The 18,972-nt window shown below is 39.1% G+C and overlaps 1 protein-coding gene across 1 annotated transcript in view; it reads right to left on the reverse strand.

The window, feature by feature from the left end:
• The window catches only part of slc4a3 (solute carrier family 4 member 3), a 147,274-nt gene that overhangs the window by 65,431 nt on the left and 62,871 nt on the right, over positions 1-18,972 (reverse strand). Inside the window, exon 6 of the mRNA XM_034186203.1 lies at positions 9,199-9,425. Coding sequence (XP_034042094.1) covers positions 9,199-9,425 — 227 coding nt within the window. The remainder of the gene's footprint in view (positions 1-9,198; positions 9,426-18,972) is intronic.

The following is an 18,972-nucleotide window of genomic DNA, read 5'->3' on the forward strand; positions in this document are numbered from 1 at the left end:
CCAGAGTTCCTCACTCTGGATGTGTAATTTGATTAGTCTGGAGCTTCACAGAAATAAATCACCCACCAGATAGGTTCTGACAACTTTCAAGAAAAGAACCTATGAGCAAACTGAAATAGTTTTGTCTGGACAAAAGCAGAAAATCAAGTTACTCATAGTCAGATATTGCAAAAGCAGAAAACTCAGAAGAAGTTTGTGCTCTAGCACTAACTCTCAAAGAGCAAAAAACAAGGAAAAATAAGCAAACCTATTTCTGACAACACCAATATTCTCCATTTAACATACAAAAATCATAAATCCTGAATGACAGAAAATACTCATTGTCCAGTGGTCTGAAGTCCAAACTGAAGCCACAGCTGAATCCACAGAACTTCAGCCATGGCATCAATACTCACTTCATCTGCAACTCAAAAAGGAAATATTGATGAGATGGTCTACTTTGTGAAAACCGCCTCCCAAATGGGCATTGGTGCTGCCCTGTTTAATGATGTGCCCAGACCATTGATCTTTGTGGCTGCTGGAATACATCCTGTTAATTAGAGCAGAAACTTGAGCAGGTTGTCATGTGTTACGTACCCGGCTGTTAATTGTCTATGTTGCCATGCTAGCTTAGCTGCAAACGCGCTATTGAGTGCAGTACTACAAAGACTGTTGTGATGAAGACCCCCTGAAGCCCTACACTACATGGACCACCAAGAAGAGATTAGGATCGACTTGTCTGCTCCTTTTGCTGGTGCGCGTCACTCATTCATGTAAGTGTTTAGCCTTTCATATAAATGAAAACAGTCGCCATTTTTCTGACTATGGGACTAAGAGATTTATGTCTCCTTAAACGTTAGGCACCTAAGTGGCTCTACTCTTCTTTTTTTTAGATATTTAGATATACCTTAGTATACACTAGTAGAGTTCTACCTTAGATTTGGAATGTATAATAGAAGATATACCTTACTTAATTTTCATGTAGCTACTTAACTTCCAGTTTTGTGCTTGGTGGTTTCACTACCCCGGCAGACTGGGTTAAGTTAAGTTTTGGTATGACATGTTTATTCGTGCCTGGTAATCTTAATATATGTTCCAGAGACTGTTTGTACATTGTGCAACTTATTCTTAGCTAGTCTAAAAAAAATCAAGACCAGGCACCTAAGAGGCTCTGCTCTTCTTGTTTTTAGATATTTAGATATACTAGTGTATATATATATATATACACTAGTATACACTAGTTGAGTTCTACCTTAGATTTGGAAGGTATAACAGAAGATATACCTTAATGAATTTTCATATAATTTACTCACCTCGTAGCAAACTGCATAGTGTGGTGTGTTACAACTAAATCTAGTTATCTAAAGTATTGAAGAACAATACCATATTCATGTCCTGATTAACTACTGTTACAGTAAAACAACAATGATGCAGTACACAAATTACAAGTATTTCCTATTTTTTCATGCTTTATTTATTTAAAAATATAACTAAAACTCTGCTCTTTGGTCGCTGTGTGCTGAGAGACATCTACCCACACACACACACACACACACACACACACACACACACACACACACACACACACACACACACACACACACACACACACACACACACACACACACACACACACACACACACACACACACACACACTTGTTTTCTGGTTCCAACTCCTCTACAGCCAACGATTAGTCTGCTATGTTAAACAGGAAAAGCCAGAGGCAGGGTCACTGCTGAAGGAGAATCGACTGCAGCCTCTGTGGAATCCCATGGATGATGGACTACACTGTTTTACTCTGTCACTGTATCCCATTATGCCTCTTACGCTTTAAAACAGCAACACAGCAGGAATGTCCAGAATCATTCAGTGAGTTAACTAAAATGCACATGTTGCGGACATGAACGAGCAAAGCTCGTCAGCATCTCACCATGTCATTTAGGACTTTACAGGGGAGCATTAGCATGGCAAAAACATTTCAGACCCCCTGCTTTTTTAAGCGTTTTTCTTTATTTGCCACTCACATGCCTTCTAACCATGACCTTTAAGTCCTTCAGACTTTTTTCAGTAAAACGGTTCTTGGGTGCAGGAGCATGACTAAAACCTATCAGCTTCAGGGGGAGCTCCACCCCCCCAAGATTATCGTATCTCAATATTATTATGTAAATTGTCATGTAAATGTCACTTATATACATGCTGTCCATATTCTTGAATCGCTTAAGTGGGTAAGGAGAGTTCCCATGGGATAAAAAAGCTTTTCAACCAACCATCCCTGGTTCTCAAGACCAGGCACCAAAGTGGCTCTACTCTCTTTTTTTTCTTTTTTTTTAAGATATTTATGTGTACCTTAGTAAACACTAGTAGAGTTCCACCTTAGATTTGAAATGTATAATAGAAAATATACCTTACTGATTTTATATCAGTAAGGTATATAATATGACTATGATTTGACACAAAGTGCAGTGACAGTGAAAATTAAACATTCTTAAACAAAACAGTAATAATACCACACTCATTTTGCACTCATCATAAGGTTAGGATACTGTGCCCTCCAAAAGTATTGGAACACTTGGAATTTAACACATTTTAATATGTTTATGCCATTTTAGATACAAGAAATAGAAAAAACAGAGTAAAAATTTCTAAAATTCCTCAAACTCAAACTGAAAGCAAATCCCCAAACATTTTTCTTCTTCTACTAAGGTGGATTAGAACATTTTGTGGTACACAGCACAAACTACTGGACAAGAGGAACCTAGCAGTTGATGTGACTCAGTGATTTCAAAATGCAGCTATTTCAACCAGACGAATAGTGCCGTGACATGTCAATCATCTGTGTCCAATCAGATTTCAGGGGAGTCCAGTGAAACCCCAGCCTCTGCTCTAGCTCCACCCATGCCAGGAAGTGTTCAACACTGGACATTTCCTGTTTCACTGTGACTGAGAATTTGGCACTTCCTGTTTGAGTGTGAGCTTGCCACTGAGTTCCCGCGTGATTCCATGGGATCTCGTCTGTGAATCCAGGAAGTGTTTGACATTTGAACATTTCCTGTTTTACTGTGGATTTGAATTTTGGCACTTCCTGTTTAGGATGCCATGTACCATGAGTGAGCTTTGCGCCGCTTCACGGCGCTGCGCGACGCTTCGCTCATATTATTGGTCTTTTATGTAAAAAGTAAATAATTACATTTATGGACATAAAACTAATTGTGCATCTTTGCACTGCAGATTTTCTTATGAACATTAGCAAACAAAAAGTAAAGTTTGAGAAGAGCGTCAACCTGTCATTTTAAATTACAGTGTTTAGTGTGGAAAACAATAAATCCATCAAGACAAAAAGGAAAATATATTTTGAAAAGAGAGACAGAATTAGAAACCTGATGCATCTTAATGATACAGACTTGTTTTTCAGAAAGTACAGTAAAGCAGTGGTAGCTCTGTGATTAGCAGTAGTGTCTCACAGCTAGACGGTCACAGATTGGCTTCAGGCCTGGTCCTTTCTGTGTGCACTTTGCATGTTCTCCCAATGTTTACATGGGCTCCATCTGAGTGCTCCGACTTCCTCCCACTTCCAAGGAAATGCAGGTTAGGTGAATTGGTGACTCTAAATTGACCTTATGGTGCGATTCGACAGAGTGCTGTTCCTTCCCATTTCATCCCGAATAGCAAATTGGGGTGCATTTTGAAGCATCATAATAACTTCTTGATCCATCTTTGTCAATTTTTCGAGCTGTTCAAAAATTTCATCCTGATTCGCCTAATTGTCGCTAGTGCATGGTAACTTCGGGGGTTTTCGTAGTCCTTATAGATTCTGTCATTTTCAAACATCTTTAAACTGGATATTCCGAATGAGTACAGCTTGAAACTTGTTTGATCGTGCTCCACTGGAGAAAAATTCTGGCTAGTCTGGTCTGGCTGAGGGTACAGCTGGGTGCAGCACCTTACTTTCGTTTTCGGGCAGGATGCCAGGTCGCCAGTTTATAAGCCAGCCAACAGCCAGGTCTGAACTTTGTAAGCCAGTAAGTTAGGAGACAAGCCGGAGTAAGCTGGTGCATTGTGTTTTTGCACTTTTTTTGGATTGTGGGTAATCATAATAGAATGGTGCTCTGTGGAATAGGGGTGTTAGCTGTGAGTGAGCATATGAATGAGTTTGTGGGTATGTATGTGTCAGCCCTCTGATAGATTGGCAGCCTGTCAAGGGTGTACCCCACCCAGTGGTGGGCACAGTTCCGATAATCCGATAACTGATAATTATCAAAGATAATGTTTTCATTATCTTTTTATCTTTAATTTTTGTCCAATTTTAGACTGTTAACATGGCAAACAAAGCTGAACAGCAGCAAACACTTATAAAATTTAAAATCAGTTGAGCACCTACCTGTTAAATGTTTTGTAGCAGATGTGTAGTTCTATCCTCTGCAAACAGACGAGAGCTACTTCTAGAAAAAACACTATCCTCTGCAAGCCAAGAAGAACTGGCCACAAAAAATAAATAAATAAATAAAAATTAACCCCATACTGACATGTGGGCAATATCACCCAAGTCATTCAGAGGCATAGATTTTTAACTTATGGTTCAAATTTTAACCAAACTAATTTTGGACAAGTTATTTAAATTAACATCATGTCTGAAGTTTTATAAACTGAAAATATCAGATATATGTTTTAGTTTTAAAGTAATGTGCTAATTTGTTAAGGTTTTAGTGTGGACATGCTGTGTCCAGGTGCATTATGGGTATCTCAGTACATTCATGACATGAGAAATGCATTTCAGGCACTCTGATCAGGCTCCACGGACAACAGCATTAAACTCTAGTGCCTAAAACTCTCATGAATCTATTCTCTGGGTTTATAGTCATTGTTATTGTGTTTGTGTTTATTAAATTCCATGCATCTTAAATGTAGCAGACACAGATTATCTGGAATTTTGTTTTGGTAAATTTTCAAGGTCTCTACTACCATCTACTGGCCAGTAGTGTTCATGGCAGTATTGGCCCTCAAGGTGGGCTGATATTTTCAATCACTGTACTCGGTTCCAACTCAAACTGTACCACAGAACTGCACGGTGTAAAAGTTCAGAGCGTACGATTTATGTTCTCACACACATTGCACGTTCAAAAACCACACATCGGACTTGTGTTTTCAGAAGCAAAACGTAAAGAGAAGCTTTTTTTCAAACTGAATTTACAACTCTCGATGGGAGACATCAAAGTTAAAAAACAACATCAACAACAACAAAAAACATTACAAGACAGGTCTGCGATGTTTGCGAGTGGTTGGATAGTTGTAGCGCTTCAGCAGTGGGATACCCTCATGACAGTAGACCAGAATATCAAACAGGTTTGATTTTCATCTGACCATATGAACGCCGATCAGGAGGTGGTCGTGAGATGTTAAACGCAACTCGTTACTCCATGTATACTAAACGATGCAGGACACGCGATTAGCCTGAAACTCGGTGCGATCCAAAAAATTCTCGCACGAATGAAAAATCAGATGAAAAAGGGCCAAAACTTGCACTGGCACCAGTAGGTCATGGTAGTGTTCTACTTATTTTGACACTGGTTATATCAGACGATTATCTAATTACAACTTGGCTTTTTTTTTTTTTTTTTTGAAAATGCCTTTTTTTTTTTACAAATAAAAAATGGCATATTTTACAAAAGCACATTTATTTGTAAATACCAACACACGACACACCTCACATTAATGTGTTGGTTTACAGTCAACCAATCAGTGTTAGCCGAGGCACATTTTACCCAGAATGCCATCTGTCTGTGTTTGTTACAAAACTTCAGAATTAGTGCATTATTCAACATTAAAACATATATGTTATATCTTAACTTTGCACAAATGCCAGAATTGACATTAATAGAGTTATTCTATCAGTATTCATTTTATTTACGCCAAACCATAAGTCAGCATTGCTTTATTTTCCAAGACCTCTGCCTGACGGAAGCGTTGTGATTGAGTAGAGAGTTGGGCTTTGTGGCTTCTCTTAGCTGTGTTTGCGCTGGAAGTGATGTAGTAAACTGGAGCTTCTAGTAGGAGGCTCAAAGGCAGAACTGCTGGCTCATTGTTTGGGTCTGTTGCTTTTGATGCTTCCAGAAGCGATCATGGTGTTAAAACTCAAAATCAGCTTGTTAGTAGTTGTAAGTGTAACAGCGACAATACTGGAATTTATCGGTTATCTGTAACTTCTGATACATTTTTGGGTGGTTTATCATTTTATCTTTATCAAAGATAACTTTTCAGTTATCTGATTATCAAAGTTAATTTTTTGGTTATCTGTGCCCACCACTGGCCCCACCTCTTGTCCAATCATGTGATACGGTCCAGCTCCTTGTGATCATTAACTGGAATAAGCAGTTTAAGAAAATGGATGGTTGTGAAGTAATGTTCTTTTATGTAGCAGTTCTTCTCATTACCCGTGGAGGGTAGTAAACTTTTTCAATCACCTATTTTATTCCATATAAAGTGCAAAATCTATCTGGTGGACCAAATATGGGTGAACTGTTTATGTGTGGGGGTGGTTGCCACAGTAAAAGACTGAATCATTTAAAACATGTGGCCATAAATCTGATTAAACATAAAGTTATAACACGACTCATACTCAGCTCATACTAACCAATATAATAATCAGGAGTGCACATAACTGGTACTCATTGTGCTTGTGTGTGCTAAAACTCATTGATGCACAGCAGAGGGAAATACTTTTCAAACAATCTGTTATTGCTTTCCTCTTATGAAGTGCTTTCCTTGTGTTTTCTGCTGCACATCATTTATTTTTAGCACACACAAGCACCATGAGTACCAGTTATGTGCATGCCTAATAATAATCCATTCAGTATTATTCCGATATTTTCCAGAGTGTAAATTGTGCTTTTTTTAAACAAGTTTAGGAAGTCCTGTGACTTAGTATATTCTGGTGCAAATTGTAAACCAAATAAATCATAGATAAAATGCAATTTATATACCAAATAAATTGTAGATAAAAAATAAATAAAATAAAACAAGTAATAATAATAATAATAATAATAATGCAATAAAGCTAACCAACCAAATTTAAATAATAATAATAATAATAATAAAACAGTAAATGGACTGCATTTAAAAAGTACTTTTATGGTCAAAGGGGCTTTACACTGATGCCTCACATTTGCCTATCCATTCACACATAGACACTGATGTCAGGGAGTTGCCATGCAAGGCGCTCACCACAGATGAGGGAGCAACTTAGGGATTAAGGACCTTGCCCATGGGCCCTGAGTGATTTTGAGGATCCTATAAGTAATAATAACAACAACAACAACAACAACAATACCACCACCACTACTACTACTACTACTACTACTAATAATAATAATAATAATAATAAAACAGTAAATGGACTGCATTTAAAAAGTACTTTTATGGTCAAAGGGGCTTTACATTGATGCCTCACATTTGCCTATCCATTCACACATAGACACTGATGTCAGGGAGTTGCCATGCAAGGCGCTCACCACAGATGAGGGAGCAATTTAGGGATTAAGGACCTTGCCCATGGGCCCTGAGTGATTTTGAGGATCCTACAAGTAATAATAACAACAACAACAACAATACCACCACCACTACTACTACTACTAATAATAATAATAATGCAGCACAGTGACTTAGTGGTAGTACCCTTGCCTCACAGCAAGAAACGTATGTGTTCGATTCCCACCTGTGGGCTTTCTGCGTGGAGTTTCCATGTTCTCCCCGTGTTTGCGTGGGTTCTCACTGGGTGTTTCAGCTTCCTCCCACATCCAAAAAGCATTGAACAAAATATACTCCAATAATAAAAGAATAAGCAATAAAAAAATTACCTTATAACAATGTACAAAAAAATATAATTAAAAAAGTGCAACTTATACTGAAAATACTGTATTACTGTAGGAAATGATCTGTTGACTTCACTTGATCTAGTCAAGTCATCTTGTTGTTTTAAAATGTACAACATAACTCATTCAAAGCAACATAACTTATCTGAGACAACAAATCAAGATTTCTCTCCCACATTTCCCACTTCCAGTATCTTACGCCACAACATCAGTTTTTGGATCCCTGCTGTGCCTGTTGATCAGCTGTAATCATGGCTCATTTCAAACATAAATGTTGTCCACACAGTTGTAAATCCATTACCACCTGGTACCAGCAGCAAGCAAAAGAAAGAATGTATGTATTACGCACCAATTTATGTATTACACGTCAGCTACAACGTTAACATTAGCAAGTACACCCAGAGGTTAAAGTGGGATTTGGTAGGTTGGGGACCCTTAAAAACTTGTGTTCATGATGCAGTGTAGAAAAATGACACGCCTCAAAATAACTCTCATATTGATTTGTACTACGGGCGCTAATGGAATTCTTTTCTTTGGTTTACAGGCTGTAATCAGAAAAAAATCAACAGCAGTTAATTGAATTAAGTGCTAGTTGATTTGGAGTTGTTTTATATTTCATGCATGTAGCATGACTTGTATGCTAGTAATGTGCGTGAGTGAGTGAGTGACTGAATGTAACCACAGTCTTTCAGACACAATAACTCAAAAACAAAGAATCCTGTCATTTACCATATCACATGATGGTATGTAAAGGTGCTCAATTAGGAGTTGTAGAATCTCAGATTAGAAGAATAAATTACAACATAGTGATCATGAGCACTATTTTCTCCCCTCTGGTAGCTATACAGAAATCCCATTGATATAATTCCTGCTGTTCTGAATCCAGACACTGTGTGTGGCAGCTGCACAACACCTGGAAGCTCAAGGACTATATTTACGCAGAGAATCTGCTGTTGTTCTACACGTGATCCTGATCTCTCTGATAAAATAGCAGGTATCCATTATATGCAGTAATAGGACACATCACCATCTAATTATAAATGCAACTCACTAACATGCTATTACCCAAACACACAATTTACATAAAATTTAAACTAAAACAAGGTTGATATCTGAAGTGGAAAAAACCTGGGTCATCTAAGGTTATCAATGTCACACATCTCTTGTGGTCCCCTGAATTATTGTTATGCTGATTCCTGGGTTGTGACTTGAATGCATCTGCTCACACAAAATACTTCCCGGTCTCATGTCTTTTCATTATTTGTTGGCATACCCAAGTGCTGTGTGTTGACTTTTTGTTCACACTGTCATGTTCCATACAGTCGTGCATTGCCAGATATGGTTCCCTTACTTTTCATGTCATCCAGGTCAGCGCTTGCTAACATCTGTGCTTCAGCGTCGTCGGTGGGCACCTGTTGGTAGACGGTGCTCTCCAAAGCAGTCATGCTGCCGATGCAGATCCTCTCCCGCAGATCATAGTTACTCCGCTGGTTCCCCCCCAGGCGATGGTGGATGGGCTTCCTGTGGAACCAGCCATTGGACGTGCTCGCACCCGAGTTATCTATTCTCAAGGAAATACTTAGCATAATAAAAGACAAATAAGATGAAGTTACAAATTGTTGTAGTAACGAGCTTCTCAACAAGACATTAATTTGATATTATAAACAATTTACTGAATGATCAAATTATGCTTTGTTTTCTTTATTACATACTTTAATATTGGAATATAGATATGTGATGAAGTCATAGATCTATCTTTGCAGAAGTGTTAAATAAGTCACTTTCACAAGACAATATAACAAATTAATGCACGCTTTTTGGTGTGCCTTTTCTCTGCATTATCATCTCTTCACCAGGAGAGGGTGACACAACATAGCCGAGCTCCTCACCAGGCCTCTGACTCCTCATTGGCGATGTTCACTCAAACACAGCAACCTGATATTACAGAGCAAAAGGGTGATGGCTCAGGTTGAGAACCACCACAGAGGCACCTTGACCTTTCAATGATTCAGCTCAAGTCATTAGTAAATAAGGACCTGAAGAATGTTAATGGCTTAATACGTTATTTGACATATAAATAACATAAAATATGTAAACAAACATATTACCTATACATGGGATTTTATAGTGCTCTCATCCAGAAATCATGAAAGCTGTGATCTGTCAGTCTCACTATAATCTTGACACGTTCAACACAAACAGATACACTTATGATGACTGACTCCAGGAATTCGGAAGCCCAAACACTGACTCATCCCCCAGCTTGTCAAGGGCTGCAATGAGGGCATTAACTGATTCCTCAAAGATTTTAATCTACAAAGTCATTGTCAGTGACTTTGTTTGTTTCCTCACCAACAAAGGCATCCAGATTGCATCACTCCAACCTGGTCTCACTGCAAGTTGTGATTCAGCAGCACGAAATATACATTTATCTATTGGTTTGTGATATTGTAACGAAAAGCACCTCATTTTTGTCACGGCAGCACAAATTAATTTTAATTCATTCCGTGATGGCTGCAGAAATTAAAAGTGAAGCAGGGGGGTCGGGGTGGTTATGGTTCGGGTGGGGAGAAGGAGTAGGATTAGGTTATGGTTAAGGATAGGGTTGGAGGTAGGAGTAGGGTTAGTAATAGTTAGTTTAAAAAAAAAACCTGTCACGAAAATTTTACTAATTTCGTGACAGTAGCACGAAAACAAACAAACAAAAAAAAAAAAACATGAGACTGGGCTGTTACCCCACATCCAGTCCACATAAGCACTGAACAAATCAGGATCCAGAACACAATCCTGATGAAGGCCAGAATTCATTGGGAAGAAATCAAATACTCAACTCAAAAACAGCAATTACAAAACCTGTGTACAGACTGACTATGATGTCCACCAACTTACTGGGAATCCCATGAATTCTCAGGACACCTCACAGAGCAGCTTAATCAGTTGAATACAATTCTTTGTGAATAATCAACATAGGCTACAAAGAGTCGTCACCAATGTTCACTGAGTACTTGATTTGCTAAACCAATAGCAGGTTTGGATAGGTACTTTTAAGATTTTAATGATTGGATGACAGCTCAGTGCACACATTACAAACACAGAAAGCATCGCCAGGGCAGTTATATAAATAATTACGACAATACCTACATACACAATTACATATCAAACTAGAACCACTCAGAGAGTGCAAACCTCCTCCAAGGCCATGGGGTCACTGACGCCATAATATCTACATGCCATGGAATCACTGAACCTAAAAAAGTCTAACAATGATTGCTAGTAAAAAAAGTTTCATCTGCTGTGACTGGATAGCATGTATCCTTAGCGCTTGGCATCACAGTTTATTGCAACTTGCACGTTTCCCAGAAGCTACTGTCATCTGAGCACTGATATTGATATTGCATGTGCTTATAGACAAAAACAAATAAGAGACAAAATTCAATTTATTATTCAACTAAACTGCAAATATATGAATTTTTTAACATTTATGAAACACTTCTCTAAATAAATAACAGTAAATTCTGAAATAGAACTATTTTTTAAGTGTTGCATGTGCTAGTTCCTCTTGTCATTTCCAACCACTCCACAAGATTTCATCAAAATCCGTTCAAAACTGTTTGAGTTATCCTGCTGACAAACAGACAGACAAACAAACAAACAAACAAACTCGATCGAAAACATAACCTCCTTGGCGGAGGTAATAAATAACAGTAAATTCTGAAAGAGAACTATTTTTTAAGTGCTGCATGTGCTACACAAGGCCATAGGGTCACTGACCCTAAAGAGATTCCCTCCTTGGCACAGTGATCTATTCAACAATTCAGTGTTACAACCAAAACTATGATACATACACTTTTCTTTCCTTTATATTTGACATCCTTGACCATGAAAACATACCACTAGAACTTGGAATCACTTTTATGTCTTTATTAGTTCAAAAGTTATTGTATAAAAATGATTTTTCGGTAATGGCGGTTTTCTTCTGGCTCTAGCTCCATAACATTTGAAGCTACATCAAATATGATGACACCTTACTGAATCAGTACATCTGAATCAGTGCATCTCTAGCTTCATTTGTCACCTCACACTGACACATTTTCTATTTTCCCTATATTTTTGCATATTCTGGATCACCAGATCCGGAATCCAGATCCGATCATCACCAAACTTTGTTGCTTGATAGAACATTTGACTATGTTACACCCTCATTTTTTTTCAAGCCTTTCAGCCTTGTTTTTGTGGAGTTAGAAACTAGAATGTCAAAATTCCCCCTATCCCACAATGGTGAAGAATCCTTTAAAAAATTCCTGGATCCGGATTGTGATCCGGATCACCACTAAAATTTAATCACTTGTTCCTCTTGTCATTTCCAACCACTCCACAGAATTTCATCAAAATCCGTTCAAAACGTTTTGAGTTATCCTGCTGAAAAACAGACAGACAGACAAACAAACAAACAAACTTGACCAAAAACATAACCTCCTTGGCGGAGGTAATAATGAAAATGAATGCCCACAATCACAGAGTGACACATTGGTCTGGGCGCTGAACAGACAGGTGGGCGTGTCTGCTCACAGCCACAGCTGTAAAGATCTCTGCTCCTGTACATCCCAGCTTGAGAACATGTTCCATGTTTGGAAGGACATGAACTTACAATATTCCTCCGTGAGGCGCATGTCTCTGCCTGCTGTCCTCACGTGAAAATATATAAAACATCTTTCACCTTTGCGCCAGGCTGTAGCGGCTGCACACAGTGTACCTCCTTCATGTTTTTGTTGATTTCATGCATTTTTCCACTCTGATTACAGGTCAGTAATAGTAGTGTAGTAGTAAAGTTTCTGTCTGGTAATCAGAGCTTATGAGTTTGAATCCCGTGAGTGACATTTTTTTTTTTAAACCAGGGTTATTTAAACACGGGGTTCTATATTGTGTCCCCTTTTATGTATTATTTATATCAACCCAGTGATATTCACTAATTATACAGCTAGTTTTTATTTAATTGTTCTCCACATCAACAGTGTGATGTTGTGCAGCTGACACCATCACTTGCATGAACTATCGCACCGGGATCATGCATATGGGGGAGGTGATGGTCTAGTGGTTAAGGTGTTGGGCTTGAGTCCAGAAGATCATGGGTTCAAATCCCCGCCTGACTGGAAAATCACTAAGGGCCCTTGGGCAAGGCCTTTAATCTCCTATTGCTCCCAGTGTGTAGTGAGCACCTTGAATGGCAGCACCCTGACATCGGGGTGAATGTAACGTAATTGTAAAGCGCTTTGAGCATCTGATGCAGAAGGAAAAGCGCAATATAAATGCAGTCCATTTACCATTTATGCACGCCTGCCTGTCGGCGCAATGTTTTTGTGGTTCGCTCATACGAGCTGTTTCGCCGTGAGTCACCCTGAGTTGTACGTATTCATACTATGTGTGAAGGGGCCCTTATCAATACTCAGGTCATTAATAATTCAGCAAAGGGGGTCATTTAATACCAGTCTTCTGCACCCATTAGGGCTGAGTATCGATTCAAATTTCAAGAGTCGATTTGATTCCAATTTTTAAGATTCAGAATTGATTATTTTGATTTGATTCAATTCGATTCAATGCAATATCAATTTGGGTTATTGACATTAAAACCGTTTTTTGAGCTGTTACCTGATTGTCTAGTTATGCAACATATTAATACTACTTCACAAAATTTGGCCCTCAAAATGCAGGCAATACTGTTTCAGAAAGTTATAAATTTAAAATTTTCTGGGGGATAATGGCCCTGGTCTCCTGTATAAAACTCATGCAGCACTTGATGCATGGCACACTGTATGAGAACGTTTCTCCTGCAGCAGGAGAACGCGGTTATGAGAAAAGTTCCCCTGCAGCCTGGGGAAAGTTCTCCTAAGTTTTCTTGCAGCAGGAGAATCCGGCTATGGCAAAAGCTCTCCCATAGTCCACCCCAGAGAACATTCATGTGCTGTGCCACGGAAATGGCATGTTACGAGGAATGAAAAATAAGCCAAACTACTGTGTGAATTATAAACGGCGGAAGATTCTCTTTTCTTGCCTGCAACAACAGTCCTGGTAGTCATGATTGAGATCGTTAAATGGCTTTGACAGAGGGTGATAAATAAATTGTGGACGTGCTGCTTCTAAATCAGGAACAGCGCCGCCATAATCAATGTTTAGAAATGATCATTTAATTTTTCCCATTACACACCCTCAGAAAGAGTGTAATGGCCCAACTGCTGAGACTTTTTTTTTTTTAATCGATCTTTAGATGTATGAATCAATCTGTGAATTAAAATGAGAATCTAGCTGCAACTGAATCCTACTGAGAATGACTCAAGCAAATACAGGGAGAGCAATGTAATACCACTGTAGTTGCAATCCAGATAATTCCCCTACCTTTACAGAGAAGGGCAACAAGTCTTTTGAGCTTGTCTGTTAGGTTTATAGCTGTCTCTGAGAAAACGTTGCTTGCAGTACAAGGAAACAACATTTCCACACGACGTTATCATCCCTCAACTCATTACATTTGTATTCTCATGACATTTAACTGTTCACAGCAGACCAAAGGAACAGCCACCATCGATATCGATACGTCTCCTGACATATAAAAATGTTTATTTCTTACTTAGTTTTGCAAAATATAAGAGAAACCATGTCACACACTTTAGATTATACCATTTTGGATTCTTCTGTTTATGCAACATACCAAGGAACATCGTGGTACCATTACATTACCTTCACTCATAGTGGCAGTTGCGTGTTGCATTGCTCACGATTTGCATAAAATAGACTTCTTGTCTGTTTTGGACCTGCCTAGCAGGTAGCATAGCAACCACATATCTCCTGTCACTGTAAAATTCCAACTGTGGTTGAAAATGAATGCCAGCTGCTCCCTTTGACTCATTCTCTTGTAGCTAATGTGACCAAGGGGTGATGGGGATCCCAGCCATGCTTGATGACATTGTAAACAATGCAGTCAGAGCGCCTTCTGCTGGATACACTATGTAATGACACCATTTCCAACAGCCAAAGTGTTTTTCTACATTATTTGGTCAAATAAAAGTTTATATATATATATATATATATATATATATATATATATATATATATATATATATATATATATATATATACGAGGTCTATTAATCAAATCAAATCAAATCAATTTTATTTATATAGCGCCAAATCACAACAAACAGTTGCCCCAAGGCGCTTTATATTGTAAGGCAAGGCCATACAATAATTACGGAAAAACCACAACAGTCAAAACGACCCCCTGTGAGCAAGCACTTGGCAACAGTGGGAAGGAAAAACTCCCTTTTAACAGGAAGAAACCTCCAGCAGAACCAGGCTCAGGGAGGGGCAGTCTTCTGCTGGGACTGGTTGGGGCTGAGGGAGAGAACCAGGAAAAAGACATGCTGTGGAGGGGAGCAGAGATCAATCACTAATGATTAAATGCAGAGTGGTGCATACAGAGCAAAAAGAGGAAGAAACACTCAGTGCATCATGGGAACCCCCCAGCAGTCTAAGTCTATAGCAGCATAACTAAGGGATGGTTCAGGGTCACCTGATCCAGCCCTAACTATAAGCTTTAGCAAAAAGGAAAGTTTTAAGCCTAATCTTAAAAGTAGAGAGGGTGTCTGTCTCCCTGATCTGAATTGGGAGCTGGTGCCACAGGAGAGGAGCCTGAAAGCTGAAGGCTCTGCCTCCCATTCTACTCTTACAAACCCTAGGAACTACAAGTAAGCCTGCAGTCTGAGAGCGAAGAGCTCTATTGGGGTGATATGGTACTATGAGGTCCCTAAGATAAGATGGGACCTGATTATTCAAAACCTTATAAGTAAGAAGAAGAATTTTACATTCTATTCTAGAATTAACAGGAAGCCAATGAAGAGAGGCCAATATGGGTGAGATATGCTCTCTCCTTCTAGTCCCTGTCAGTACTCTAGCTGCAGCATTTTGAATTAACTGAAGGCTTTTCAGGGAACTTTTAGGACAACCTGATAATAATGAATTACAATAGTCCAGCCTAGAGGAAATAAATGCATGAATTAGTTTTTCAGCATCACTCTGAGACAAGACCTTTCTAATTTTAGAGATATTGCGCAAATGCAAAAAAGCAGTGCTACATATTTGTTTAATATGCGCATTGAATGACATATCCTGATCAAAAATGACTCCAAGATTTCTCACAGTATTACTAGAGGTCAGGGTAATGCCATCCAGAGTAAGGATCTGGTTAGACACCATGTTTCTAAGATTTGTGGGGCCAAGTACAATAACTTCAGTTTTATCTGAGTTTAAAAGCAGGAAATTAGAGGTCATCCATGTCTTTATGTCTGTAAGACAATCCTGCAGTTTAGCTAATTGGTGTGTGTCCTCTGGCTTCATGGATAGATAAAGCTGGGTATCATCTGCGTAACAATGAAATTTAAGCAATGCCGTCTAATAATACTGCCTAAGGGAAACATGTATAAAGTGAATAAAATTGGTCCTAGCACAGAACCTTGTGGAACTCCATAATTAACCTTAGTCTGTGAAGAAGATTCCCCATTTACATGAACAAATTGTAATCTATTAGATAAATATGATTCAAACCACCGCAGCGCAGTGCCTTTAATACCTATGGCATGCTCTAATCTCTGTAATAAAATTTTATGGTCAACAGTATCAAAAGCAGCACTGAGGTCTAACAGAACAAGCACAGAGATGAGTCCACTGTCTGAGGCCATAAGAAGATCATTTGTAACCTTCACTAATGCTGTTTCTGTACTATGATGAATTCTAAAACCTGACTGAAACTCTTCAAATAGACCATTCCTCTGCAGATGATCAGTTAGCTACCCTTTCAAGAATTTTTGAGAGAAAAAGAAGGTTGGAGATTGGCCTATAATTAGCTAAGATAGCTGGGTCAAGTGATGGCTTTTTAAGTAATGGTTTAATTACTGCCACCTTAAAAGCCTGTGGTACATAGCCAACTAATAAAGATAGATTGATCATATTTAAGATCGATGCATTAATTAATGGTAGGGCTTCCTTGAGCAGCCTGGTAGGAATGGGGTCTAATAGACATGTTAATGGTTTGGAGGAAGTAACTAATGAAAATAACTCAGACAGAACAATCGGAGAGAAAGAGTCTAACCAAATACTGGCATCACTGAAAGCAGCCAAAGACAATGATACGTCTTTGGGATGGTTATGAGTAATTATTTTCTCTAATAGTTAAAATTTTATTAGCAAAGAAAGTCATGAAGTCATTACTAGTTAAAGTTAAAGGAATACTCGGCTCAATAGAGCTCTGACTCTTTGTCAGCCTGGCTACAGTGCTGAAAAGAAACCTGGGGTTGTTCTTATTTTCTTCAATTAGTGATGAGTAGTAAGATGTACTAGCTTTACGGAGGGCTTTTTTATAGAACAACAGACTCTTTTTCCAGGCTAAGTGAAAATCTTCTAAATTAGTGAGACGCCATTTCCTCTCCAACTTACGGGTTATCTGCTTTAAGCTGCGAGTTTGTGAGTTATACCACGGAGTCAGGCACTTCTGATTTAAGACTCTCTTTTTCAGAGGAGCTACAGCATCCAAAGTTGTCCTCAATGAGGATGTAAAACTACTGACAAGATACTCTATCTCACTTACAGAGTTTAGGTAGCTACTCTGCACTGTGTTGGTATATGGCATTAGAGAACATAAAGAAGGAATCATATCCTTAAACCTAGTTACAGAGCTTTCTGAAAGACTTCTACTGTAATGAAACTTATTCCCCACTGCTGGGTAGTCCATCAGAGTAAATGTAAATGTTATTAAGTAATGATCAGACAGAAGGGAGTTTTCAGGGAATACTGTTAAGTCTTCAATTTCCATACCATAAGTCAGAACAAGATCTAAAATATGATTAAAGTGGTGGGTGGACTCATTTACATTTTGAGCAAAGCCAAGTGAGTCTAATAATAGATTAAATGCAGTGTTGAGGCTGTCATTCTCAGCATCTGTGTGGATGTTAAAATCGCCCACTATAATTATCTTATCTGAGCTAAGCACTAAGTCAGACAAAAGGTCTGAAAATTCACAGAGAAACTCACAGTAACGACCAGGTGGACGATAGATAATAACAAATAAAACTGGTTTTTGGGACTTCCAATTTGGATGGACAAGACTAAGAGTCAAGCTTTCAAATGAATTAAAGCTCTGTGTTATGTGTCGGACGCAGCTCGGAGAACCAACCAGCGTTTGAAGGACCCAGTATGAAATAAGCAGAGCACGGTACAAAGGCTAACTGAATTTAATACATAACAGTGATACAAAAAACAACAAAAGAAAGTGCGGTCTGGCGTGGTGCGCTCCCAGCAGCGCTAACGGTCCGGAGCCAGAAGCTGTTCGGACCCAAGGACCCCGCCGACACCCCCCAGGTGGCCGCAACAAACCGAGTCTGTGAAAGAAGGAACCATTATGTGAGTCCACACTCTACACACAGAGAGAACACTTAAAGGTGTACAAACAGCAAACACTTCCTGGCTTGATTACTAATCAGCTTCCCAACCTGCAGGCATGGAACATCCAGTTCACAAAACTCCACTGCAGTGGAAGCCGATACATGACTAACATACAGCTCAATATAATAAAGGTGTGAGGGACACCACATTTACTGACTGTATAAATGTTAGTCACAAAATCTAACGTACCTCAGGAAGTGTGCTGACGAGCGTGAGACCTCACCCCCTCCTCTTTCACAGACCGTGCATCAAACCCTGGACGTTCTCTGCATCCACTGATGATGAGATGGCTCCCGAGACGACTATCTCACCCGTCTGGTCACAAGGTCGAGTCTCTGGCAAATACACACTGTATACTCCAGTCTTAAATGCCACCATGTTCCAATCCATATAGATGCACCTCAGCTGTGAGTCCTGACGAGCCGCAGGTGATCAGGGTGAGGTCCTGATAACCTCAGCAACACAGCCACTCAGTCCCAAATGCAAGCCACCTGGAAGGAAAAACAAAAGACAGAAACAAAAAGGCAGCCAGGCCCCCCAGCCATACAACACTCTGTCTGGGTTTTGGATTAATTAATAAGCTGGTGTGGAAGATTGCGGCTAATCCTCCGCCTCGGCCCGTGCTACAAGCGTTCTGGCA

This window comes from Thalassophryne amazonica, chromosome 14, assembly GCF_902500255.1.
Source record: "Thalassophryne amazonica chromosome 14, fThaAma1.1, whole genome shotgun sequence".
NCBI classification, from domain to species: domain Eukaryota; kingdom Metazoa; phylum Chordata; class Actinopteri; order Batrachoidiformes; family Batrachoididae; genus Thalassophryne; species Thalassophryne amazonica.